The sequence below is a fragment of the Chenopodium quinoa genome, unplaced genomic scaffold, assembly GCF_001683475.1.
Source record: "Chenopodium quinoa cultivar QQ74 unplaced genomic scaffold, ASM168347v1, whole genome shotgun sequence".
Classification (NCBI taxonomy): domain Eukaryota; kingdom Viridiplantae; phylum Streptophyta; class Magnoliopsida; order Caryophyllales; family Amaranthaceae; genus Chenopodium; species Chenopodium quinoa.
Genome location: NW_018745477.1, coordinates 348,239 through 374,923, shown reverse-complemented (window position 1 = coordinate 374,923; position 26,685 = coordinate 348,239). Strand labels below are relative to the sequence as shown.

The 26,685-nt window shown below is 42.0% G+C and overlaps 1 protein-coding gene across 1 annotated transcript; it reads left to right on the top strand.

Annotated features, from left to right (window-relative positions):
• The first annotated feature begins 19,550 nt into the window (after positions 1 to 19,550).
• Positions 19,551 to 19,940, top strand: LOC110715169. The gene has a single exon (XM_021893736.1). The coding sequence runs from the start codon at positions 19,551 to 19,553 to the stop codon at positions 19,938 to 19,940; it is 390 nt and encodes a 129-aa protein (XP_021749428.1).
• The last annotated feature ends 6,745 nt before the right edge of the window (positions 19,941 to 26,685 follow it).

Sequence of the window (26,685 nt, the reverse complement as noted above, 5' to 3'; positions counted from 1 at the left end):
TTATGCATGTTTGAGTGTTTTTGATTGCTTGACTCTAGGTCTTTGTATATAGTTTTATTTTATTTTATTTTTATTTGATTTAGTTTTTTTTTATATAAAAAAAAGGCAAGAACCTTGTGTCCTCAATATGACAATGAGCCTGTTTTGGGTGTTTTTATGTCCCTTGGGAGAGTTACGACTCGAAGACTGGATCCAACAATGGCGCCTGTACCTGAAAAACAAATGGAGCTTCGAATGGTTGGAGGTCCGCCTCTGAAGATTAAGTTAGTACGGATATAGAGAAAAACGTGCGGGAAGTAAGTATCTTCTCGAATTCCGAGATCAGGTGTTCTCTGTCTTCGAGAGAAATAAATGTCCTAATGGTTAAGATGTAAAGTTCAAGGTGTCCCAATTATTGGGGGTATCTCCCTATTTATAGGGTCCTAAAAAAAGCGTTCCTTGTCCTAGGGTTTGATGACCTAGAAATTAGGGAAGAGCCATTTTGCGGCTCTCCAAGGGATTTGGGCTTGAAGGCTTCCATTTCCCAAGAACCGGAAGCACATCGCCTCTAAACCAAACAAGGGCAGCGACGCCTCCACCCCACTAAAGCCATCTATGAAGTCGGATTCTCCTCAGGGAATATCGAAGAGTGGCAAGCCACTTAATACTGCTATCGGCTCAACAGTAGGAGGCAGCAAAGCCGCCAGGGGGGAGGAGGAAGGTACTATCATTCGGCCAAACTCCCATTTATTTGATCGAATAACACTAGCCACAAAGGGAATTGGTTCTTGTAAATTTTAACTTAACTTATATTGATTTATCTGACAGAGGTTCCGGAGAGGCCGACTGTCCTTTAGATGGCCAAACGAATGCTCAGAACGACTGTCCCTGATGACAAGGCGTTTGTGAAGGGGGTTGAAACCCTTGACCTGGACGCCATTCTGGCGCTTCTTTGCAAGGTAAGACTTATAATTTTTCATTTGATTAATTGCTTGGACGCTTGATACTGATTTCTTCTTCTATTTTGGCCGAATGCAGGCTATGCTGCGCGTGAGTGGGCTTAGGAAGCCACTCAGCGACAAGTCCAAAGAGGTAAAGGCAGCTAATGCTCGGGCCGCCTCCTCTTTAGACAAAGCTCAATTTGAGATTTCACAAAATGAGATTCTTAGTCTTGATATGATGTATTCCCAAGCGTCGGCCAATCTACAAGTCCAACAAAACTTGGATGCGGTGAGGGGGCGGATCTCTGAGCTCTAGAATTGAGGTTTAGAGCCTCAAGGACCAATTGGTGCCCCTCAAGGAAGCGCAAGAGAAAGCTGGCCACTTGGAAGGCCATGTTAAGAAGCTCAAGGGTTGGCTGCAAAATCAAGAAACTCAGCTAAATGCCAAGTATAAGTCCTTGGCTGAGGAGGAGAAAACAACCATGGTCAAACAAATGATGGAGGACTATGTGTCCTTCATGCGAATGGCCTAGGGATCATTGCAGCCGGCCTCCGATTATCAAATTTGGAAGACCAAGTTTGATGAGGTGAACACTGAGTTTAACAACAGGCTCTTGAGGGAAGCAAAGAAGGCGGCTGCCAGGGGAAATAAGGAGTCCGAGTCCTCGGATGATTCATCCTCAGGGGATTACGAGGGTGAGGAGGATGCTAAGAAAAATTAAGAGCAGTCGTGGGAGGATGAGGCGGTAGCCAACGTTGAAGACCTCCCCTGATCTTTTTGAGCTTAGTGGTATCTTTCTGCAGCCGAATGGTCAAGTGTTTTGCTTTTTCGGCCTGCGCACCGAGTAACTTTGTCTTTTTACCGACCAAGGTGTCGGGTAAATAAAAAATTTCTGGCTCAGCCAGCTAACTTTCTAGCCGTCCATTGTGACGGCTATTATTTATATGAATGCATCATCCGGTCGTTTAGACCGATTTTGTTTATATTGGTGTTTAGCTTTAAAATTTTTTTAAAGCTTTCAATTTTATGCATAGATTTTTTGGCTTCTTTACAAGCACAACATTTGCAACCCGATTAACGAAGTTACAAGGCCGAATGAACCCGGCATCTAACAACTTTTTTACTTCGGCATCTGCCGCCTGACTTCTTTCCTCGCCATGATTTCTTTTCTTTTACCGAATGGACTTCTTTTTGGGGTCCACGAAGAGTTTGTGGACAACAAGATCCGGGCTGATGCTTGACATTTCTTCCACTTCAAAGGTAAAGATATCTTTGAATTCCTTCAGCAGATGGTGCAAGTCTAATTACTACTTACACGACACCTATACGACTGCCCCCAAGGGCAACCACGTAGCCGTTTTTGAGACAAGGATAACTCTATCACTAACCAAACCAGTGGTAGCAGTTGACATCTGAGTTAGATGACCGCCTGTATTACTTGGGATAAATGCAGGGGGTACCTCTTGAGTTAATAGCCAACAAACATTGACGAATCAAGGGCTCTAGCCGGCCTCCGCCGCCTGGTACCTCTACTTCTCAAGCAAGAGTGACGGCGACTGAGTAACACCAACGTTAACTCATAGTCACTCCCTCAAACTTGGTATGGAACCTAAAAGGTTTGAGTAGACCGCCTGTTTTTTGGCAAACAGGGGCACTCAAACCCCTATTCCTACTAGGTAACCTCTTGAGTTAATAGCCAACAAACATTGGCGAATCAAAAGGATCAGCCGGCCTCCGCCGCCTGGTGCCTTTACTACTCAAGCAAGAGTGACGGCGACTGAGTAACACCAACGTTAACTCATAGTCACTCCCTCAAACTTGGTATGGAACCTAAAAGGTTTGAGTAGACTGCCTGTTTTTTGGCAAACAGGGGCACTCAAACCCCTATTCCTACTAGGTAACCTCTTGAGTTAATAGCCAACAAACATTGGCGAATCAAAAGGATCAGCCGGCCTCCGCCGCCTGGTGCCTTTACTACTCAAGCAGGAATGACGGCGACTGAGTAACACCAAAGTTAACTCATAGTCACTCACTCAAACTTAGTATGGAGCCTAAAAGGTATGAGTCGTCCTCCTGTTTTTAGCAAACAGGGGCTCTCAACCACTACTCCTGCTAGGTTAACAACCTATGAGTTAAAAGCCAACAAACATTGGCGAATAAAGGGGAACAACCGGTACCCACCGCTTGATACCTCTACTACTCAGTTACTTGGCGACTAGGTAACAATCATGTTTACTTGGTCAAACCACTTTCCTACTTGGTTAATTTTACAAATGACAGGACCGCCTGCCTAAAGGGGATCCAGTCTTTAAAATGGTTCGAATATCGATTGGATAAATGGCCGACTGATCGTCTATCCTGGAAACAGACAACCAGTCGTCCAGGGGCATAGGCGGCGTGACTAACTATCCGTACCTGTCTGCAACTATCGGCCATGTAAAACAGTCGGTATAGTGTACAATTGGATATCAGAATATTCAATACTTGAACAAATTTGAAGCAAAACAAAAAATTCATTAAAAAGAAGCCGGTCATCAAAGACCGGCAAAATATTCAGAGCCCCGGCCCCCTGGCCGGGTAAATACAAAACAAACGGCACGCAGGCCGTGGAAAGAATACATAAAGCTTAAGAAGGGGGCAGATCTTCAATATCAGTAGCTGCCGCCTGGTCAGCACTCTTCTTGCTGGACTTGGCTTCAGCTGCATCCTTCTTTGATGCATTACCCCCAAGCGGCACAAGCGCCACTACCGGCTCCTCCTCCTCCAACGCTTCCTCCAACGCCTCTTCCTCAGCAGCCGCCATGATCTCTTGATTATATGTGTTAGAACACTGGCGGTACGTTTTTTCCCATGAGGCAAAGTCGGCATTGGGGAAGAGGCGGCCCCAGGTCATGCGCTGGATTTGAGCAGAGTCTTCCATCATCTCCCGGACCAGCTCTTTCTTTTCTTGCTCGGCCTTTTCCGAGAGCTCCTGAGTAAGACTCTTCTCCTGGGTCACCAGACGTTCCTTTACGTTGGCCAAGGATTTCTCCAAGGCTTCGTATGAGTACATCTTTAGGCGAAGAGGTCTTAGCTCGGCCTTGAGATTGTTGATGGTCGCCTCCAGCTCGCCATTTCTCTTCTGGGCCGCATCTAACTGAGCCCGGATAGCGGCGGTAGCCTGCGCCTGATAATAAAGAATATCAATGGTCAGAACTTCATTTTGGGCAATTTGAAACATTGCCTTATCACAGTCAGAGGCGGCCATAGCTTTTGCAGCCTTTACCTCTTTGTTCTTCCGGTCAAGCGGCTTGCGAAGGCCGTTCACTCGGAGCAGGGCCTAAGTAAAAAGGAACAGGCGTCAGTTTCCAAAGAAAAAGAAAACAGGCGTCCTGGAATTCAAATACTCAAAAATATGCTAAGTATACCTCAGCAAGGACCCCTGCAATCCCGTCTAGGTCAAGGGTGCCGACACCCCTGACCGCCTCCCTTTCAGCTGGAGGAATGACCTTGATCATAGACTTGGCCACCTCTACCAAGTCAGGCTCCTGAGGGCCGGCTGCATCAAGCATAAACAAACGGATTAGACCTAGTAAAAAAGGGAGCAAGTCTAAAATTTACAAGGACAACTTCATACTTCTAGGCGGCCCAGCTGGAGTTTTAGAAGAAGTGGCCGGCTGTTTCTCAACCGCCACATGTTTTCTGGCAGAACCAGGAGAGCTCGCAACAGTCGTCCTCCGGGCCTTGGGGTCCGGCTTTTGGGAAGAAGAAGCTCTTGGAGCGCCCGTCTAAAAAAGAAGAAAAAAGTCAGTATATGCATAAACACCTCCAAAAAGAGGGTGAAAGGTTCGAAGCCCACCAAGGGTGCCCCCTTGTTGGGGGAGTCGGTTGAAGCTTGTTGCATGATGGAGGCCCGTAACATGGCCGCCGCAGTCTTGGAGGCGGTAATTTTGCTCATAGCGTCCGCTGCAAAAACAAACAACAAAGTTAATAAAAGTTATAACAAAAATGCACGGAACAGCAGAGTATTCGACAGGGCGACTACCTCTTGAGGACCGACTGCTGAGGCCACAGGCGGCCAAAAAGTACTCGTCGTAGAGCCATTTGAAGCTCGGGACGCAGTGCAGGGGTACTTGCTCTCTTACCCCTGAAGTAGAGTCGACCCTCGACTCTACTTTAAAGAGTCCTTTATCCAAGATCTCTTTCTTAGCCTTGGGGGAACAGGCGGCATGTTGCGGCCGCCTGCAAGAAGGGGCGGATTCCTGTTCCACCTGTTGAGGCGCTTGTTCAGCTCTGTGTCTGAACTCTCAATGATGAGGAAGGTGCTCCGCCAGTCCTTCCATTTGTTTGCTTTACCTCTCGTCATGAGGTAGCCCTTGTGGCTCGTCAATTGATACCAGCCGGTACCGCCTGCCTTAGGGGTCCGGCTGAGGTAGTTCATGTGGGCGAAAGCCTCGAAGCTCGGCTCCACCCCGTGCAGTTCTTACCCGGCCACATAGCCGAGTACGTTGACCCAGGAGTTCGGGGCTAACTGCCATAACCCCAACTCATACCCATCCAAGATCCGCTGAATAGCCGGATGTAATGGGAAGCGCAGCCCAGCCTTGATGGCCGCCTCGTAGCAGCCAAAGCAGGCGCTATCATAACTGGTACCAGCCGGCCAGACGACTGTGTCTTCTGGATCCGGCACAAACACTAAAAAGCCGGGGCCCATTGTGTAATTTGCGATAAAGCTCTCCACTTTCTCTTTCATGGCCGTGATCCGGCCCCGAGGTACCGTGCAGTAGTAGGGGGTATTTTGCTCTCGGTAAGAGGCGGATGGCTCCGCCCAATTGTCCCCCTTCTCAACTGCGTGAGAAAGCCTCGCCTTTTGCAGGCGACTGTTCTTCTCTTCTGTGTCCAGGGAAGCATGGCCAGAAGAGCTAGACTCGGAATCGTCCTCTGACGAGTCCGAAGAGGACGACTCCTCCCCTCTCCCGGAGGGGCCCGCCTCCTCTCCTTTAAAAGGAGCAGGAGAGAATGTAGAATTGTCAACGGTAAAATGGGAAGGGGTCACCTTGACTCCTCCCTCAGAACTGCCGGCTTTCAAGCCGCTTTGTTTCACTTCCACATCTGGCGCCTGGTCAGATGTTTCACTAATCGGCACCTTGTGGGAGGAGCCGTCTGAATTTGAGATCCTAGCAGTCTTTTTTGTTCTGGCCATCATGCTCTGCATAGACACAGATACAGTCGGACTTTGTATAAAGGGCAAAGATGGGTCCGGAAAAGGGCAGGCGACACTCCTAGTCCTAGATTCAGCCGTCCCCGGTGACCGGCTGATCACTAACCTAGGTCGTGTCGTATGCTTCCGTGGTGCCATTTCAAAAAAAGGATAAAGTAAAAAGAAAATTAAGAGTAAGAGAACCGACAGTTACCTGAACGAGTGACGATTGATGAAGTTCTGAAAATCCTTTGCAGTCGGCTTGTCAGAGCAGGCGGTAGGCAGAAAAGTCCAAAATGTCAGAGCAAGTTCAGGGGTTCGAATGTTCTCTCACAAAATTCTCAAGTGTGAAAATGACTGAAGTCAACACTCCTTTATATAGGCGAAGTAAGAAGGCGAAGGGTCACTTCCAGAATTCAAAATTTGGGCGGGAGAATCTCTCGGCCCTTCGTCGAGTGACACCTGTAGCAGGTCGTCGCCTGTTACAGTTCAACACCTGTCACAGGTAACACGTGACCAGTCACGTGCCACCTGTGAGGGGCAAATGATTAGGGGATTTTGCTCCCACCAATCGGAGTGCGCCACGTGGGCCAATCAGGTCCTGCCAAGTGTCCCCCAGTTGGAACTGTCAGGGCTTGCCACGTGGCACGCGCTTATTCGTCCACCTTGGACCTATTATGTCATGACACGTGGCATACTCCATGCCTAATGGAGAAACCGGTCACCCAGGCCCAACTTCCGAGGGAAGCCCAATCAGCCCTAGGTTAACCTAAACCTAGGATGGGCACGTTTCCCAAGGTTATAAATACCTCCCTTAATCCTCATTAAGGGGGGATGACAGAGTTACAGGCTGATTACGCTAAAAACTCACATTAAACACTCTCACCTAGAGAGACCCAATCACTTTAATTTCCGCATTAATTACTCCTTAATCAAGTACTTACTTGATCGTTGGAGGCGGAGCTCCCACCACCAGGAGTCTCCGTTGTTTTGCAGGTACAGGCGTCCGGTACCAGTCTCGGAATTGTAACTCTCCCGCAGGACATCAGAAAACCCCGAAACACCTCTCATAATTGACCAGCATGAGGGAAGGGACAATGACGGCCTTTGACGAGGGGTGGAATTAGGTCGTTGAAACTAATCCTCCCTCGGTCAAACAAAATTTATAAACAATTAACCAACCTAAATACTAGTATAGAGACAAGTCAAGGGTCAAACCCAAAGGAACAGTAATGTTCAAGTGCTCTCAATCATACGCCTAAGCTAGGTCGAAGGCTAAGGATAAAAGGTAAACACTAACCAACTAACAAAATGAAGAACCAAACAAATAAACACTACGAACGAAGATCAACAAGTAATCATGACAATTGTAGAAACTTGGGAACAATATGAAAATCAATGGTTGTGAAGACTAATGGCAAGATCAATCAAAAGAGTCAACAAGCTATCTCCTAGAGGTCTAACTAGCGCCAACTACGAGAGATTCTAACTAGGAGCATCACTAATCAAGCTCAATCCACAATTGCAATTCCTAAATCAATGGTCCGTATCATTAGAAACTACAATGCAATCTAGCATAATTCTTAAGGCCTAATCGAATTACACACATGCAAACTTCCATTAATCACTTTAATCTCAACAATTAATCAACATAATCCCCAAATTAAGCACAATTAATCAATCATACAAGTTTCACCCTATCCCTAGCCAAAAAACTACTCAAACATCATCATCTAATCATAAACAACTACAGAAAACAAGAATCAACAATCTATGAAGAACAATTACACTAATCAAAGGTCAAACATCAAAATCAAATCAAACAAACATGAACTAACTAATCAAAGCAATAAATGAGATAGAGTTTAGAAATGCTCATTGATAATAGAGAAGATCTCCAACACAATTGTCACCATTGAATCTTCAATCTCAATCACCAATGAAATTCTTCACTTTCTCTCTCTAAAATCTACTCTAAACTAACCCTAAAACTAGATATAGAAGCTCTAAACTAGGCTAGAATTATGATAAAATTCTAAAATGAAACTTATTATAAAAATTCTCCAAAAATTGGTTAACAAATATATATATAGGAGGCGCGAACAAAAACCGAGCAAGACGGATACCCAGGGAGGCGCGGCCGCGTGGGCAAGGAGGCGCTCCCGTGCAGCAGGGTGCATGCCTGCACGACTAGGCTGCGCGCCCTCATTCTCCTGGGTTTCTTCGATCTTCTTGCGGCTTCGTGCGTTCGCTAAGGTCTTCGAGTGAACGCGCAATATGATGATGATGAACACTAAGAGTGACAGTCCCGAAAAGCACTTGATAGTGGGTTCAGTACCCCATCTTCATGAGAGCACGCTCGAGAGCGCAAAAGCTAGAACTTGGAGAACCCACTTCCTTGCATCTTGAGCTTTCCTATTGCCATGAACTTGCTCCAAAAGCATCTTCCACCATAGTAATCCATCCATATTAAGACCTGAACCTCGTACAATACCTACAACCACAAAAAGAAAGCAAATAAAGGAGAAAAGACTTGAAAAACCATCAAAATGCACAAAACCACAAAATAAGAGAGAAAAGGTAAAACCAAGAGTAAAAGCATGCGCATAAAACTAAGAATTTATTAAGCATGAAAGTCATGAAAAGAAGGTGAAAACAACCTAAATGCTCATCAAATGAGATTAACCTATAACTCTCGTAATAATACAAATAAGGCAAAGCATGAAAAAGAAACCAAAATACAAGAAAAGCAAACAAATGTTCATGAAAGGACTTTTCCAAATGTACAAGCACAAGTGAATGCAAATCTTTCTAAACAAGTAAGGGAGTGCATGTTCTAAGATATCTAAGGTTGATTGAAACATAGGACATGCTAAGCATAGAGAACTAAAGAAACACAATTCATTTTCATCTCAACACATTTTAGCACATTTTCCCAATTAGTTTCAAATCTACTTTTAGTGAGCGTCTCTATAGTTCCTCGAAGGAACCGAAAAACAAATAGATTTGAGGTTTCTCGACATCTTGACTTTGCATCCCCTTTCCTTAGGCTTTAACTCATGATTCCCTCCCTTGATATGTGACTTAACCTCTAGGTCAAAAGGTCTTTCCCAATGGTTGTAACGTAAGGGAAAAAAGGGTAAAGGTAGGTTAAAATTTAAAAATTTGGTGGTATCCCTAATAGTGAAGCAAAGAAGGCGCCTTTCTTAGAATCACAATCAAGTAGTCACCAAACAAAAATACACTAAAATCCCCCAAGCTTATTCAAAGATATACTCACAAACATATATACAAAACCGTAAACAGTTCTCCCCCAAGCTTAAATGAAGCATTGTCCTCAATGCTTAGAAAGGGAGAATAATTCACATCACAATATTTTGAATTTTCTCATTTTCACTTTTTTTTGTTGTTTTCATATTTTCAAAACAATTGTCCTTGCCTTTTTTAATGATGGACGGCTCTTACAACTTTGCGTTTACTATATCCTTGCCTTTTTAAAAATTGGATGGCTTTTTCCATCATTCATTTTCCATTATTCACAAAATATACACAAAACACAAGCTTACTTACAAATAGAACCAATATCCAAACTCATATACCACAAACTCCAAGAACATGATCATTTGCTTCACAAAAACAAAAAATGGGACAAAAAGAAACAAAAGGCTTAAAGTTCTAAAGATGTGGCTTGAAAAGAAGGGAAAAGACTCAAATGGTTAGCAAGAAGACAAATGTAAGCCCAATGAACTAAAAATTAATGAAGATTAACCTAGAAAAGAAAAATACCACCCCGAAAAGATGCCTTTGTCCTTCCTAGATGGTTCAATCTCGTGTTTGAGAATTATGAGCCAAGATTCAAGATTAGGTCCGCAATAGTAAAGGATCCATGCCGCTCATGCAAGATATGTAGAAGGCTTGAAAATAATGAAACCTCACATGGTTGTAGCAAAAACTCACTGAAAGCTTCAAATTCACCAAAAGGGAGCAATTGCAAATTTTAAAAAAACAAATAGAATCCGGTTTCAAGGTCTCAAAAGCTCTAAACGATTACCTTAACATACTCTATCCTAGCATCAACCAAACATACTCTCAAACCGTGCACACCGTTACCATTTAAGAAGAAAAGCATTCAACTATACAAGTCCAAAAGTATTATGTCCAAAGCAAGAACAAAACAAAACACATTGCAAATTTTCCTTGATAAAAACAAAAATCTTTTTGGAGTTTTTCAAGATATAGAATATGGAAATGCTCATACAAAGGTGCATAGCATATATGAATCAACATTCCATCAAACATGATAGAATACCCTCCCCCAAGCTTGAATGAGGCAATACACTCAAACATAAATCATAGAAATCATGGGAGGGTAAAACAAGGAGATCAATCCAACAAACCAACATATGCCCAACAAGTCATCATCCACTTGAGAAAGAGCAAGGAAGGATATTTCCGGATTTAGGTGAGTGTAAATACCCGCAAATGACCAAATTAAACCTTTCAAAGCTAATTTCCTCAAGAATTGAACCTTGCCTTCCATATGCTAGCAAAAATAGGAGTCAAATTTCCTTGATTCTTGATCCAAATCGAAGCACCAAAGTATATCAAGTCATGTACCTATAAAAAAGGCACACAAACATTTCCATGAGAGAAAATGTATTCTAAAAAGAAAAGAAAATGAAAGCAATAAAACACGGGTCACTTCCTGAGAAAGGCTTGCTTAAGGTCCAAGCTTGACCGCTCTAGTAAATAGTATTGAAATGATCGCAAGAGCTTATCAAATGCACTACTAATCATTTCATAAGATAACAAGTAGGCACATGATGAGTGACATTTATGTCACTCTTCGTGATAGTGTTTAGTTTCTTTTTCGTGTTTATTTTATCTTATTTTCCCTTTTATTCTCTTGTTTTCTTTTTAATAAAGTTTCTAGTTTATTTCTTAGTTTTAGTGTGTTTTAATTTAATTTCTTTATTTAATTGGTTTCTAGTTTATTTTCGTATTTTATTTGCTTTTGATTTATTTTATTTCGTTTCTTTTCTTTGTTACTTTCTTAGTTTTAATTAGCTTTATGTTTATTTTGTTATTTTATTTTGCTTTCTTTGCTTGTATAGTTTTTGTTTAATTATTATTAGTTTAGTTTTATGTCTCTTTTTTTCTATTTTATTTTATTTATTTCCTTTTTATTTTATTTTATATGTCTCGATTTCACACTTTTACCCTCGGGTTTGTTTGTGTGTAGGCTTGAGTTTAAGGTCCAAGTCGAGGCTTTTCAATTGACACCCAACATCAAGCCCCTGCCGCCTCCTATCCTTCACCCCACCTATTTCTTATCCTTCACCACAACAAAACACCAAGCTCCCCTGCTCCAATTCACAGAGCTGCTGCGCCCCCTCACAACACCAACACCCCGCAACACCAAGCTCCCCTGCTCTAACCACCTAGCAAACGTAACAACCACAAACCACAGCCACCAACCTTTCCCCTGCTCCCTCACTCAACCAACCAACCACCAGCCCGCATCTTCACCTTCAACCACCCTTAACATCACTTCCCCGACTCCATTAGTCACCACACTCACCAATAACCACCTACTCTCATCCCTCAATCTCTCACAGCCCTGCTTCACCCTTCACCAAACTCGCGGTGACACCACCAGCACCACCATCCACCAAAACCCACACCAATCAACCACATTTAGCCTCCTCAATCGGCGCACATAGCAGCTCCACCTCTCAATTCCTTGCAGCCGCAACTCCCTTATTTCAACCGGCCACCACTAATCTCCGCACCTATCGCAATTCGGCCCCTTAATTAAGCAAAAAATCAGAGCAAATAGCAAATAAATCAGGTTCGGGCAAACCGCATAGGAGTTCGGTCGAAGTGCCAAAACAGTCAGAAACTTTCAAAGTTTTCTAAATTGAAGAGGTGTGATCGAACACACCCATGGTTCGACCAAACCAACCCCGTAGTTCGGCCACACCAACCCATGGTTCGACCAAACCACTCCACGAGCTTCACACATGGTTTTTAATGAAGATCGAATGGCCTTGATTTGATGATCGATTATAGCCATTGAGGATGAACGGTGGTGATTTTTTGATTAAGCTTGATGATGGATTTTGATGGGTGTGAAGTAGGGAATTGAATCCCATTTTGAGAGCAGCCAAAATATCGAAGAAGGGGGAAAAGGGGTCTGAGGTTTTGTGGGATTTTGGTTTTTATTTTTCCTATTTCTTTTTCTTTTTAATTTTATTTCTTTTGTTTTATTTTATTTTCCTTTTCTTAATTCTTTTTAATTCCTTTTCTTCATTAATTTCCTTTATTTTTCTATTTTCTTAGCTTAGTATAAATACCCATTTTTGGGGTAATTAGAATTAACAATGAACAATTAACAATTATTCTATTTCTTAATTAGTTTTTAAGAGACCTTCTCTCTCTAGGTTTAGCATAGGATTAGAGTAGTTTAGAGAGAGAAAGTGAGGGTTTCACCATAGGATTTTCCTTGCTTGAGGACAAGCAAGAGGCAAGTAGGGAAGAGTAAAAAATTCCTAAATCCTCTAACTAATGTAGATAGGGAAGTAGGGTCGAATCCATAGGGAAACTAGTCTTTCTATTCCTAATTAATTATTATAATCTAAATTATTAAGTAACCAAATTATTATTGTAAAAGGTATCTAAGCTAAGGAGAGTAAAGTAGGGAAGAGTAATGATGAGTGGCATTTATTCCACTCTTTTATCCTTTTTCCCTAAGGATTCTTCCCTGATTTGCACTTGTTTGGCCCTTTTTCTAAGCATTTTTACTTAGTTTTGTTTCCTCTTTTCTTTTCTCCTTCATTGTCCCTTTTCTTAGTCTTCTCTCTTTGTTTTTATTTTGATTTCCATGCTTTTGTTTTGTAGGTATTATGTGCCGAAAGAAAGAGGATATCAAGAAGCCAAGCTAACTATTGTGCGCGGGGTGCTGTGCGGCTATTGTGCGGGCGTGCAACCTAATGCGCGGGCGCGCAGGCCTACTGTGCGGGCGCGCTTATTTTCCCCGTACCCTCAAAGTTGCGGCCGCGCACTACGCTGAGAGGGCGCACACACAAACTACGCGGGCGCGCGTATGTCGTGTGCGGGCGCGCACGGCTGGGTTTCTTATTTATTTGCGCCTTGTTGTCCGAGTCTTTCATTTGGGGGAAGCCACATATATATAGACGAGACTCTTTGTAATAGAAAATAATTAGTACTAATTCCATAGAACATTAGCCTAATCTAGAGAGAGAAAATAGATTGTTATTCAAGAATTCTTTATTGTATTCAACTTTGCTCAAGTTGTAATCTTCCATCAATCAAGCAAGTATCCAAGTTTTCATCTTTCTTTAATTCTTTCTTTAGTAATCTCTTCTCCTTTCCTTTAATATTATTTATTTGTTTTATTGTTACTTATTTTTGTCAATCTTATTAGTTTATCTAGTTATTATTGATTTCATTGATTTCAATCATGTTTGTTTTGAGTATCTTGAGTTTATTGCTAGTTTGGATATTATGTTTAATCTCCCTTCTCTAGGCTAAACTTTTAGCTAGGGGAAGGGGGTGGAAGATATGATTTGATATTGGATGAATGATGATGGTTGGATTGAACTTATGCCATATATTGATGAAAGACATGATTTTTATTAGCTTGGGATTATTGTTGCACTCTATTTGATGTTTTCTAGTTTAAATGCATGAAAGTGATTTGAACTAGATTAGGATCACCTCTATTTTAATGATTTCAAGAGAATGAGTTATTAAATTGGAGTTTTTATGGATTGTGCTTCTTTATTCTCTTGATTTGATTGTAACTAATAGGATGCATGAGAATGATCCTTATTAGTGTAGACCTCTTTCATTGATTTGCCTAGACTATTGCATGAGAATGAATTGTTTAGGTAGAACCTTGTGTTCTTTGGCATATGTTTCATGATAATCACCATTATTCTCCTCTTTCTAATCATATTGGACACCCCCGTATCCCTAGAGTCATTTTCTATTGATTTTATTCATCATTTTCTTGCTTACTTGTAGTTTTAGTGTTCTACTCAACATAACCAACAAAACAATCCCCTTTTCACTCTTGCATTAGTGATATTTGATGTTGAATTAGCGTGCTTCCCTAGTGGTTCGACCCTTTACTTGCCACTAACTAGTTTAGTGTAGGTTTAGGTATTATAAATAATTAATTTGTTTAGGGTGATAGCTTAACGACCTATTTAACCCGTGAACAAATTTTGGCGCCGTTGCCAGGGTAGCGGCTTGTTTAGCGAATATTATTGCTTTTGTTAGAGTCATTTTGCTTTCTTTTCTTTTTGTTTTTTTTGTTTTATCATCCTTGTCATTGCTAATTATTTTCTTAGCTTTGGTGAATGCTTAGGAGGTCTCAAGGAGCACCCTCACATCAAATTGACCACGAAATCAACCGAACCTTGAGACAAGTGTGTAGACTTTATCAAGACGAGAGAAGAGGTTTTGGTGATATAGTCGATAGTGAGAGTGATACTTACTCTTCAAGTTCACCACGCGAATCAATGGCGGGACAAGAGAATGATGTTTTGTTTCGTGAGTTCGGAAATCCGGAGGATTATGAGCTCACGGGAGGGATTTTGCTACCCGTCACGGAAACCAACTTCTCAATCCATCCACAATATACTCGAATGGTCCAATCGGAGCAATTTTCCGGAAGTGCAAGTGAGGACCCTATTGAACATTTGGACCGGATCCTTGAATTGTGCGCAATGATGCAAACCAATGAAGTGAGTCAAGACTACATTCGTATGCACCTTTTCCGGCAATCTCTCAGCGGACGAGCAAAGAAATGGCTAAAGCAAGTAAAGCCTAACACTCTCACAACATGGAGGGAGGTTGTAAAGGCATTCTTGAAGCGCATTATCTCAGAAGAGAAGACCGCCGAAATGAGAAGGAAAATTGCATCATTTGAGCAAGAGGCCGATGAAAGTCTTGGTGAAGCATGGGAGAGATTCAAAGAGTTGGTGCAAGCATGTCCCCACCATGAGTACAATCAAGGGTTGCTCATGCGATTTTTCTACGACGGATTGGAGCCCATGTCAAGAGCCAATTTGGATGCGGGGGCGGGTGGTTACTTAATTAAGATCCCTCAAAATCAAGTTGAAGCCACAATAGAAGAGGTAGCAAAGAATTACTCTTGGGGGGGCCGAAGAAGAAACGCTCCAACGAGAGGTGGTGTTTACGAATTGGAGAAAGTTGATCAATTACAACATCAAATTGATTAACTAACAAAAGGGCTTTCCAAGTTGAACACGAGTGTGAATGCAAGTTCAAGTGGTGGAGCAAGCTCTTCTCAAGTTAACTCTTTCTCTTGTCAAAATTGTGGAGGAACGAACCATGATACATCCTATTGTGGAGGTTTAAGCCCCGAACATGTAGCGGCATACAACACAAGGCAAGAGGGATTTAGAGGAAGCGGCGGTGGAGTAGCTTGGAGACAACCACCACCCGGGTTTGTACCTCAACCTCAACAATGGAACCAACAAGCTCAACCTTCCTATAACTCCAACCCTCAATATCAAAATCCACCTCCATCTCAACCCCAAAACCCAAGATGAAGCTATCCAAGGAACAACCAATACAACAATCAAACCCAAGCACCTCAAAGAAATCATCAAGAACAAGCTCCTCAAGCGGACATGCGCAAATGCAATCTTTTGGGCAACAAATGCAAGAGATAAGAGCTCACAAAGATGGTTGATTCACAACTAGCCCAATTGGCCGAGAGAACTCCTTTCAATTCACCATTCACTCTACCCGGACAACCACAACCTAACCATCTCACAATCCAAAAACCCGATACATGCAAGGCGATCACATTGATGTCGGGAACTTCCTATGAAGGGCCAAATGAAGGGGATAGTGAGGAAAAGAAGGGAGGAGAGGAGAGTGTGAATGAAAACAAGGGAGGTGAGAAAGAAAAAGGTGATGAGATAGAAGGAGGTTCGGAGAAGAAGAAGCTTGACAATGAGAAGACAACTTCAATTCCTAGTGAGGCTAGGAATCTTTATGGACCGGTTCCTTTTCCCGGTCAGCTTGCGGAGAGGAAGTTGAATGACAAGTTCACAAAATTTCTTAGTGTCATGAAGAATTTGCATATCAACCTCCCTTTTTTTGAAGTTGTGACACAAATGTCATCTTACTCCAAGTTCCTCAAGGATATTCTCACCAAAAAGAGGAAGCTCAATGATGAGCTTATCACCCTTCCACATCAAGTGAGTTCTCTTGTCCAACATAAGATGCCAAAGAAGGAAAAAGAGCCGGGAAGTTTCACTTTGCCGGTGAAAATTGGAAACATGGAAGCTAAGGGCGCCTTAGCCGATCTTGGAGCAAGTGTTAGTTTAATCCCTCTATCCATTGCTCAAAAACTCAATATTGAGATGATCCCTACAAGGAAGACAATTCAATTGGCCGATCGATCGGTGAAATTACCTTGTGGAGAGCTTGAGGATGTTCCAATTCAAGTGGGATACATCTATGTGCCTTGTGACTTTGTAGTGATGGATATGGAGGAAGATGTTAACACTCCTTTAATTTTGGGACGTGAGGCTCTTAAAACTTTGGGGGCGATCATCAATGGCAAGAACAACACCATCACATGTGAAGTGGCCGATGAAAAGATTGTCTTTGAATTTTCTAAGTTGCTAAAAACCCCCATGGTTGAAAAATGCTATAGAGTTGATGTTGTGAATGAAGAGCTAGATCGCTTGGGGAGGGTCGTGATGAGGCCTCAAGATCCAATGATTGAAGCCCTTACATGCAAAGAAGAGTTCCACTCTCAAGAGGCTAAAGAATTTGTCATGGAAATGAAGGAATCCTCAAAGGAGGAAGTTGAACAACAAGTTGAGATCGAGCTTGAGTCCAAGGAGGAGAAATTGGAGGAGAGTTCTAAGCCTCCTCCCAAGGTAGAACTCAAGCCCCTTCCCCCTTCTTTGAAATATGCTTTTCTTGATAAGGAGGGAAAATACCCTATTATTGTCAATGCTACCCTAGATGGTCTTAATTTGGAAAAACCTTGATGTTTTAAGGAAATATAGGGATGTGATAGGGTATAGCATTGATGATATTAAAGGTATTAGCCCTTCTTTATGCATGCATCGTATTCTTCTTGAAGATGATCATTCCACCTCCATTGAACCTCAAGAAGGTTGAACCCCAACCTTCAAGAGGTTGTGAAAAAAGAAATTGTGAAATTACGTGAGGCGGGCATCATCTATGCTATCTCCGATAGCAAATGGGTTAGCCCAGTTCATGTAGTTCCAAAGAAGGGTAGGATGACCATAATCAAGGATGAAAAGGGAGAGGAAATCTTCACCCGTACGGTGACCGGGTGGAGAATGTGCATTGATTATAGGAGATTGAACAAAAACACCAAGAAAGATCATTTTCCTCTCCCTTTCATGGACCAAATTCTTGAAAGGCTTTCTAACCATGATTTCTTTTGTTTCTTGGATGGGTATTCCAGATTTTTCCAAATCCCTATCCATCCAAGTGATCAAGAGAAAACTATTTTCACGTGTCCATATGGGACATTTGCATACCGAAGAATGCCATTCGGATTATGCAATGCTCCCTCTACTTTTCAAAGATGCATGACTTCCATTTTCTCTGAGATGCTTGAAAAAGAAATTGAGGTTTTCATGGATGATTTTAGTGTTGGTGGCTCGTCTTTAACCTTGAAAAAGTTTTGAAAAGGTGTCAAGAGACGAGTTTGGTTTTAAATTGGGAAAAGTGCCATTTTATGGTCGAGGAGGGCATTGTCCTCGGCCATAAGGTTTCAAAAAATGGCATTGAGGTTGATCCGGCCAAGGTTTCGGTGATTGAAAAGTTTCCCCCTCCTACTTCCATCACGGGGGTACGGGCTTTTCTTGGGCATGCCGGTTTTTACCGGAGGTTTATCAAGGATTTTTCTTCAATCGCCAAACCTTTGACCGAATTACTCAAAAAAGAGGTTGTTTTTTACTTCAATGAGGCTTGCCTTGAGGCGTTTCGTAAGCTCAAGGAAGCTCTCATTTCTTCTCCCGTTGTGCAAGCTCCGGATTGGAGCTTGCCTTTAGAGCTAATGTGCGATGCTAGTGACTTTGCAGTAGGTGCCGTTCTTGGTCAAAAGAAACAAGGAAAATCTTGTGTCATCTACTATGCAAGTAGGACTCTAGATGAGGCTCAAAAGAATTACACAACAACAGATAAAGAGATGTTAGCGGTAGTGTTTGCATTCGATAAGTTTCGGTCCTATCTCATATGCTCAAAAGTTATTGTGTACACGGATCACATTGCGGTGCGGTATCTCATGACCAAGAAAGAAGCAAAGCCTCGCTTGATCCGTTGGGTTCTCTCTCTCCAAGACTTACACATGGAAATGAGGGACAAAAAGGGAGCGGAGAACTATGTAGCGGATCATTTGTCTAGGCTACCATTTGAGAACAAGGAGGATGTACCGATTAATGATGAGATAGGATTCGAGGCTCTCATGGCTTTGGTGTCAACTTCTACCCCTTGGTACGCGGATATAACCAACTATCTTGCGTGTGGAGTCTTTCCCCTGGAGTACTCTTCTCAACAAAAGAAGAAGTTTTTCAAGGAGGTGAGAAGATACTTTTGGAATGACTTATACCTATTCAAGCAATGTGGAGATGGCCTTTATCTGAAGTGTATCCCAGATCATGAAATTCAAGGTGTTCTTGAGCATTGCCACTCACTACCATGTGGAGGACATGGTGGTGTTGACAAAACACTGGCAAAAATATCTCAATCTTTATTCTGGTGGCCGACGATGCATAGAGACGCCCACCAATTCGTTGCGCAATGTGATAGATGTCAGAGGAGCGGAGGCATTACCAAGAGGGACGAAATGCCCCAACAAAGTGTTTTAGAAGTTGAACCCTTCGATGTTTGGGGGGTGGATTTTATGGGGCCTTTCGTTTCTTCTTGTGGGAATCTATATATCTTGATAGCGGTCGATTATGTGATGAAATGGATTGAAGCCATACCCTCACCTACCAATTATCACAAGGTTGTCCTTAAGATCCTAAAGAAGATCATTTTTCCTAGGTTTGGAGTTCCGAGGGTGCTAATTAGTGATGGAGGCTCTCATTTCGCTAAAAAGAAATTTGAAGCTCTTCTCAAGAGGTATGGCGTTCATCACAAGGTTGGATTACCTTACCACCCTCAAACTCAAGGACAAGTGGAGGTCTCGAATCGTGAAATCAAAAATCTTCTTGAAAGGATGGTGAAAAAATCAAGGAAAGATTGGTCTCTCAAACTTGATGACACACTATGGGCTCTTAGGACGCCGTAAAAGACTCCAATCGGCACGACCCCCTACAGGTTGGTCTATGGAAAGGCTTGTCACTTACCGGTTCAGTTAGAATACAAGGCTTGGTGGGCCATCAAAGAGCTCAATATGGATTTATCGTTGGCCGGTGAGAAGAGATTGCTTAAGCTCAATGAACTTGAAGAGCTTAGAGATGATGCTTATGAGATCTCAAGGTTATATAAGGAGAAGACCAAAAAGTGGCATGACCAACATATTCGAAACAAGAACTTTAAGGTTGGAGACAAGGTTTTTCTTTTCAACTCAAGGCTTTGCTTGTTTCCGGGTAAAATCAAATCAAAGTGGTCGGGTCCTTTTGTGATATCAAAGACTACTCCTTATGGATCATTTGAGTTAGATGCGGATGGTAGCAAGTTTATGGTTAATGGCCATCGTTTAAAGCATTACTTTTGCAAGGAAGAAGTTGGTATCATCAAATGTATAATGCTTGATCCTTTGGATCCCAAGCCTCCCACTTGAAGAATTTTTCTCATGGTCAAGCTAGTGACCTCATAAAGAAGCGCTTCTCGGGAGGCAACCCGAGTTTCTAACTCCTTTCTATACCTTTTCTTAGAATATTCCAATTTCACTTTCTCCTTTTTGAATTTGAATTTGAATTTGATTTTTTTCACCTTTTTGGTTGATAGGTGTTTGGATGATGAAGGAACAAGGATTTTCTATTTTGAAGATGTGAGGATAAATCGAATTTTACTATGTGCGACCCTGTGCGACATCTGTGCGGGCGCGCAGTGTGAAATATGCGGGCGCGTAGGCACTGTCAGAACCCGCACAGATTTATTCACAAATTAAAGCTCGAGGAAGAAAGTTTGCGCTACTTGCTGTGCGTCCTCTGTACGGGCGCACAGGGTAGGTGTGCGGGCGCGTGTTCACTGTCAGAACCCGCACAGATTTAATCAAAATTGGAGATTCGAGACAGAGAGTTTGCGCGATCTCTGTGCGGGCGCGCAGCTTACCTATGCGGGCGCGCAAAGCTGGGAAAATCGGGTTTTAACCCTTTTCTTCCCCATTTCATCCTCATAAGTTCGAAACCCAATTTTTCATTCTCTCTTCTTTCTCCTCACAAACTCAAACCCTAACCTTCAAATTTCACCCATTTCTCACAAATTCCATTGATTTTCCTTCAAATCCATCAAAAACTTTCACTCTACTCACAAATTCACCCACTTTCTCTCTCCAAAATACCCAAAAATCCTCCATTTTCATGGTCTGGAAGCTTAATTGAAGGTGGTGTTCTTGGAGGCTCTTAGTGGTGTTCAAGCTTCTACAAAGTGGTATAACTCTAAATTTTGCTATTTTATTACTTAATTTCACTTGTTTATGCAAAATTTTTAGTTATTAAACATGAATTAGCTTGAGTGAATTGCATGTGATTTCGATTTTCTTTGTTAAGGATTTGTTGGTTATTAGTGTGAAACTTAGTGATTTTGGGGACATTGTTGTTAATAATATTGTTTTGGAAGCCATTTTAATGAATTTAAGTTGAGAAATTTGGTGTTTGTATTGATGATAATGCAACTACTTTCATGAGAATTGCTTACTATCATAATGTATTTTGATTGACTGCTTTGTTGTTAATTCTTGTTGTCTTGGGCACTATATTTGTGTGGTTAGTTGTTAGTACTAACCCTTTTGCAGATTGTTGAGACTTGGGTTGTTGTTTTCCAATTTTTGGTTGAGTTTGAAGGTAGTTCCCCTTTTGGTTGGGTTGTTTGTATTTCTTGAACATACTGAGCAAAAGGAAGAGCAAAAAGGAGCCCAGGTTAAGGGTTGAGGAACCGAGTACCCAACAAAATCAAGCTCAAGGACCAAATGTTCCCCCTAGATTGAGATTCTTGAACAAGGTCCATGCTACGTTCTTCAACGACCTTCACGGACGAAAGTTAAATCCCTCCAGACACTATGATCAACGCTCTATGAGAGCTTTGGGGATTGACGACGATATAAGGTCGCTCCTTGACAACTTGGGGATGAGTGAGTTCATCAAACATCAATTCCGAACTTATAAGGAGCCCACCTTCGAATTCTTGGCCTCTTTTGAAAAGGAGCCTCTTGGGAACGACTTCCAACTTTCCTTCCAACTGTTCAACAACCAGCACACTATGACTTTTAGTGATCTTAATGTATTGTTGGATTTGAACCCTGAGGCGGACCTCCTTTCCCCTTCATTGAGCCTGTTCCCTGAGTACGATGCATTTAGATGGTGGCAAACGATTATCGACTTTGAAGAGTTCATTACCAGGTATTCGGTGGCCAACCATATTATCCACCCTGTGCTCCGTATTCTACACCGTATTCTGGGGTTTGCGGTGTTTAGCAAGCAGGACTTGAGCAAGCTCTCGCATGAGGAGCTATTTACTTTGTGGGTTGCCACTAGGGAGGAATTGAAAGGGTGGCTCAATATGGGAACTGGTTCGTCGTGTGCTGTGAGGCAATCAAGTCGGGCCACAAGACAGGAGAAATTGCCCTCGGTGGGATGATTACAAGGATTGCCAAGAAGCTCAACTATGAATGCTTCTTCCCCTCGTGCACTCAAGTTGGGGCCGACAAAGATCTATTCATCGATATACAGCAGATGAGAAGGTCGGGGTTCCTCCAAGGAACTTCATATGCCAACGATTTTCATGCCTGGATGGTTGACCGCGAGCACCATTGTATCTTGCCTTACCCCAGCCGTACATCCTTGGAGCGGGACGCAAGGAATGTATGGAAGATCCCGCGAGACAATGGTGTGCTACCCACTGCTTTGGGTGGCGCAAGGAATTTGGAAGTCGGCCAACAACAACAGCAACAACCACAACAACAACAACAACATCAACAACAGCAACAACAACAACAACAACAACAACAGCAACAGCAGCAACAACAACAACAACAACAACAACAACAACAACATCAACAACAGCAACAACATCAAGGCATGAGTAGCCTTGAACAACAAATGATGAGCATGCAACTTGGCATGCAGAGCATAATGGAGAACCAACAGGGTATGTTTATGCAAACCCAAGCTCTTTATGGTGCGGCCGTGGATAGGGGTGAGGTCACCTCCCCTGTAAATTACCCCTATTGGCCACCCCAACAAGGCCCGGTCCCTGGGTGGCAGGGATCACAACCTACTTGGCCCTATTGTCAAGGGCCCTCCTCCCACTGTATTTCTCGGGTAGACTACCCGACGGAAACCGGGTACGATTATCGTGCCCCCGGGGGGAGCGATTTTAGGGGTGACCCCAACTATCCATATGTCGACCCTACCCACCCTTCCCCTCTTCAGCTTCCCGCCCCTTTCGACCCGTTGCCTCAATGGCAACAAGACCTCTTCCGAGGTCACTATGGTTGGCCTCCAGGTTATTCCGGTGGTTGGGACCCACACGACATTCTTCCGGACGGTTTCTCTTACAACACCGAGGATGATGGAGATGATGAAGAAGCCGGCCCTAGTGGCCACTAGCCCCCCCTTGTTCTTTATTTCTCCCCTTTTCCCCCTTCCAATGTTTTAATTTGGCGCACTGCGGACGGTGCATTGTTTTAGTGTGGGGGTGTGTGTAAGAGGCAAAGGGATTTTTTTTTTTATAGTGTGGGGGAAGGCTTGTCATCATGCTAGTGTGGGGGGGATTTCATTGTAGGTGGTAGAGCTCTCATGGTTTGGTTGGCTTTATCATGTTTTGCTGTTGATTTATCTTCTTGATTGTGATGATGATGTCCCTGGGTGATTTTGATAACTTTTTGCTAATGAATTTTCAAGTGTTTGTGTAGGTGATGGCGCTCCCATGAAGAAAAATCCAAACTCCCGATAGTCCAAATTTCCCTTAATCCAAATTTCTTTTAGTTTATTTTATTTTATTTCTATTTCTTCATTTTGTTTAAATTCTTAGTTTCTTTCTTTGATTTTTAACTTTTTTTTATTTTGTTTTTGTTTCACCTTAGTCGTTTTTTTCATTTTCGCTCACTTTTCAAGCTTGGAAATGGAGATAAAGGAAGTCAAAGGGCAAATCGAGCCCCCCTCGGTGAGATTGCATAATTTATCTTGTCTTCATTTCAAGCGGCATTTGGTGAGACCTTTCCTCTCTTTTATTTTCTTTTTCCTTGGGTGTTTATCTTAGGTTTAGCTTAGGAAGAAGTTGAATGGTTCGAGGATGTTTGCTTTTGCTTCTATGGAACCTGGGATCGTTGATGTTGTTATCAAACGATCACTTGTATGACGATTGGGATTTAACTGAATTATATGCCTCGTATGTGAACCTTTTAAATTTCTTCCTCTTTCTTTTGTTTTGTTTTCCCCTTTTTGTGTTACAAGCATAATTATGACAATTTGAAATGATTTTTGATGTGTAATTTGCTCACTCTTTTGGATTGGTTTGCCTCGATGTGTCTTTGAATGCTTATCTTCCTAGTTGATGAGGGTTTGCACGGTTTGAGAATGCTTTGGATTGAGTTAGACACATTGTAAGCTAAGGTAGCCCGGTTTAGAACTTTTGAGGACGTTTGAACCCCTAGTTCACGGGAAAGTGGTAAGATGGTGTAGCTCTCTATGGTGGATAGGATTCCCTTGGTTAGTATTTGCTATGTTTCTTATCCCGTGTGAGCGTCATTTGTTCTAGCCTTCATCATTCTTGTGAGCGGCATTTAGGATCCTTAACTATACATGTCTTAATCTTTGTGTTGGCGTCTAGCTCCCAAGATCGTGACCATATAACTTTAGAGGAGGAAGAGGGCATTTCTTCTCATTTTTCTTTGTTTTCTTTGTGTTTTGTTACAAATTTAGTTTTCATTATTTACACTCACCCTCTTGCTAACCAATTTGAGCCTTATTTCCCCTTTCTTGACTTAGCCATATTACAAACCTATCGGCCTATGTTCTACCAACCCTTGTAGTTAGTGAAGCATTGGCTTGTGAGGTTCGAGTTTGATAATGTTGAAATTGAGCAAGAAAGTTGTGTAATTTGGTTCAAATAAGGTTTTGAAAGGTTATTCATGAAAAGAGTACGCAAAAAGGCAAGGAAAGAAAGTTGAAACTCATGAAAAAAATGTTAAAGATTGAAGTAATGTGGTGTGGTTTGTTTTGAAAGGTTGTGAGTTTGAGAATAGGTTCAATTCTTAGGATGTTCTTGAGAGATGGCCACTCTTACGCTTCACTTAGGAATTGCCACCAAAATTTTCAAATTGTTTCCCAACCATAACCCCTAGCCATGATATTACAACCCTACTTAAGACCCTTGGATTCTAGAGGGGCGTGATAAAAGAACGATGGAGGGAGATGGATTTCAACCCTATGGAGAGAGTATGCATAGTTGAGATGTTGGGATGACCCTATGATTCCACATAAAATTTTCTTTTTCCAGTTCCCTCGAGGAACCATGAGGAGCTAGCTAGGGGATGAATTGAAGCTAGTAGAGAGAGTGCGGACCGTCTTGGTTGGGGCTAGGGCTGAGAATGAAATCATTAGTTCTCTACGCTTAGCTTAGGTTTGTCTTTTTCAACCTTGAGCATCTTGGAACGTGTTTTCCCTCTTTGAATTGAGAAAGATAAGTATTCTTTGGTGCATTTATTTGCAAGTGAGTCCAAATTGAGCATTCCATTACCTTGAGGCTTGATTGGTTTTGCTAAAACATTGTCATGTTATGGTTGTTGTGTTTGTCTTTTTGTTCCGATTTTCCTTGCTTGAGGACAAGCAAGAGGCAAGTAGGGAAGAGTAAAAAATTCATAAATCCTCTAACTAATGTAGATAGGGAAGTAGGGTCGAATCCATAGGGAAACTAGTCTTTCTATTCCTAATTAATTATTATAATCTAAATTATTAAGTAACCAAATTATTATTGTAAAAGGTATCTAAGCTAAGGAGAGTAAAGTAGGGAAGAGTAATGATGAGTGGCATTTATGCCACTCTTTTATCCTTTTTCCCTAAGGATTCTCCCCTCATTTGCACTTGTTTGGCCCTTTTTCTAAGCATTTTTATTAGTTTTGCTTCCTCTTTTATTTTCTCCTTTATTTTCCTTTTTCTTAGTCTTTTCGCTTTGTTTTTATTTTGATTTCCATGCTTTTGTTTTGTAGGTATTATGTGCCTAAAGAAAGAGGATATCAAGAAGCCAAGCTAACTGTTGTGCGCGGGGTGCTGTGCGGCTGCTGTGCGGGCGCGCAACCTGATGCGCGGGCGCGCAGGCCTACTGTGCGGGCGCGCTTATTTTCCCCGTACCCTCAAAGTTGCGGCCGCGCACTACGTTGAGAGGGCGCACACACCTACTGCGCGGGCGCGCATATGTCGTGCGCGGGCGCGCACGGCTGGGTTTCTGATTTATTTGCGCCGTATTGTATGAGTCTCTTTCTTTCGGGGGGAGCCACATATATATAGACGGGACTCTTTGTAATAGAAAATACTTAGTACTAATTCCATAGAACATTAGCCTAATCTAGAGAGAGAAAATAGATTGTTATTCAAGCATCCTTTATTGTATTCAACTTTGCTCAAGTTTTAATCTTCCATCAATCAAGCAAGTATCCAAGTTTTCATCTTTCTTTAATTATTTCTTTAGTAATCTCTTCTCCTTTCCTTTAATATTATTTATTTGTTTTATTGTTACTTATTTTTGTCAATCTTATTAGTTTATCTAGTTATTATTGATTTCAATCATGTTTTGTTTTGAGTTTCTTAAGATTATTGCTAGTTTGGATATTATGTTTAATCTCCCTTCTCTAGGCTAAACTTTTATCTAGGGGATGGGGGGAAGATATGATTTGATATTGGATGAATGATGATGGTTGGATTGAACTTATGCCATATATTGATGAAAGACATGATTTTTATTAGTTTGGGATTATTGTTGCACTCTATTTGATGTTTTCTAGTTTAAATGCATGAAAGTGATTTGAACTAGATTAGGATCACCTCTATTTTAATGATTACATGAGAATGAGTTATTAAAGTGGAGTTTTTATGGATTGTGCTTCTTTATTCTCTTGATTTGATTGTAACTAATAGGATGCATGAGAATGATCCTTATTAGTGTAGACCTCTTTCATTGATTTGCCTAGACTATTGCATGAGAATGAATTGTTTAGGTAGAACCTTGTGTTCTTTGGCATATGTTTCATGATAATCACCATTATTCTCCTCTTTCTAATCATATTGGACACCCCCGTATCCCTAGCGTCATTTTCTATTGATTTTAATCATCATTTTCTTGCTTACTTGTAGTTTTAGTGTTCTACT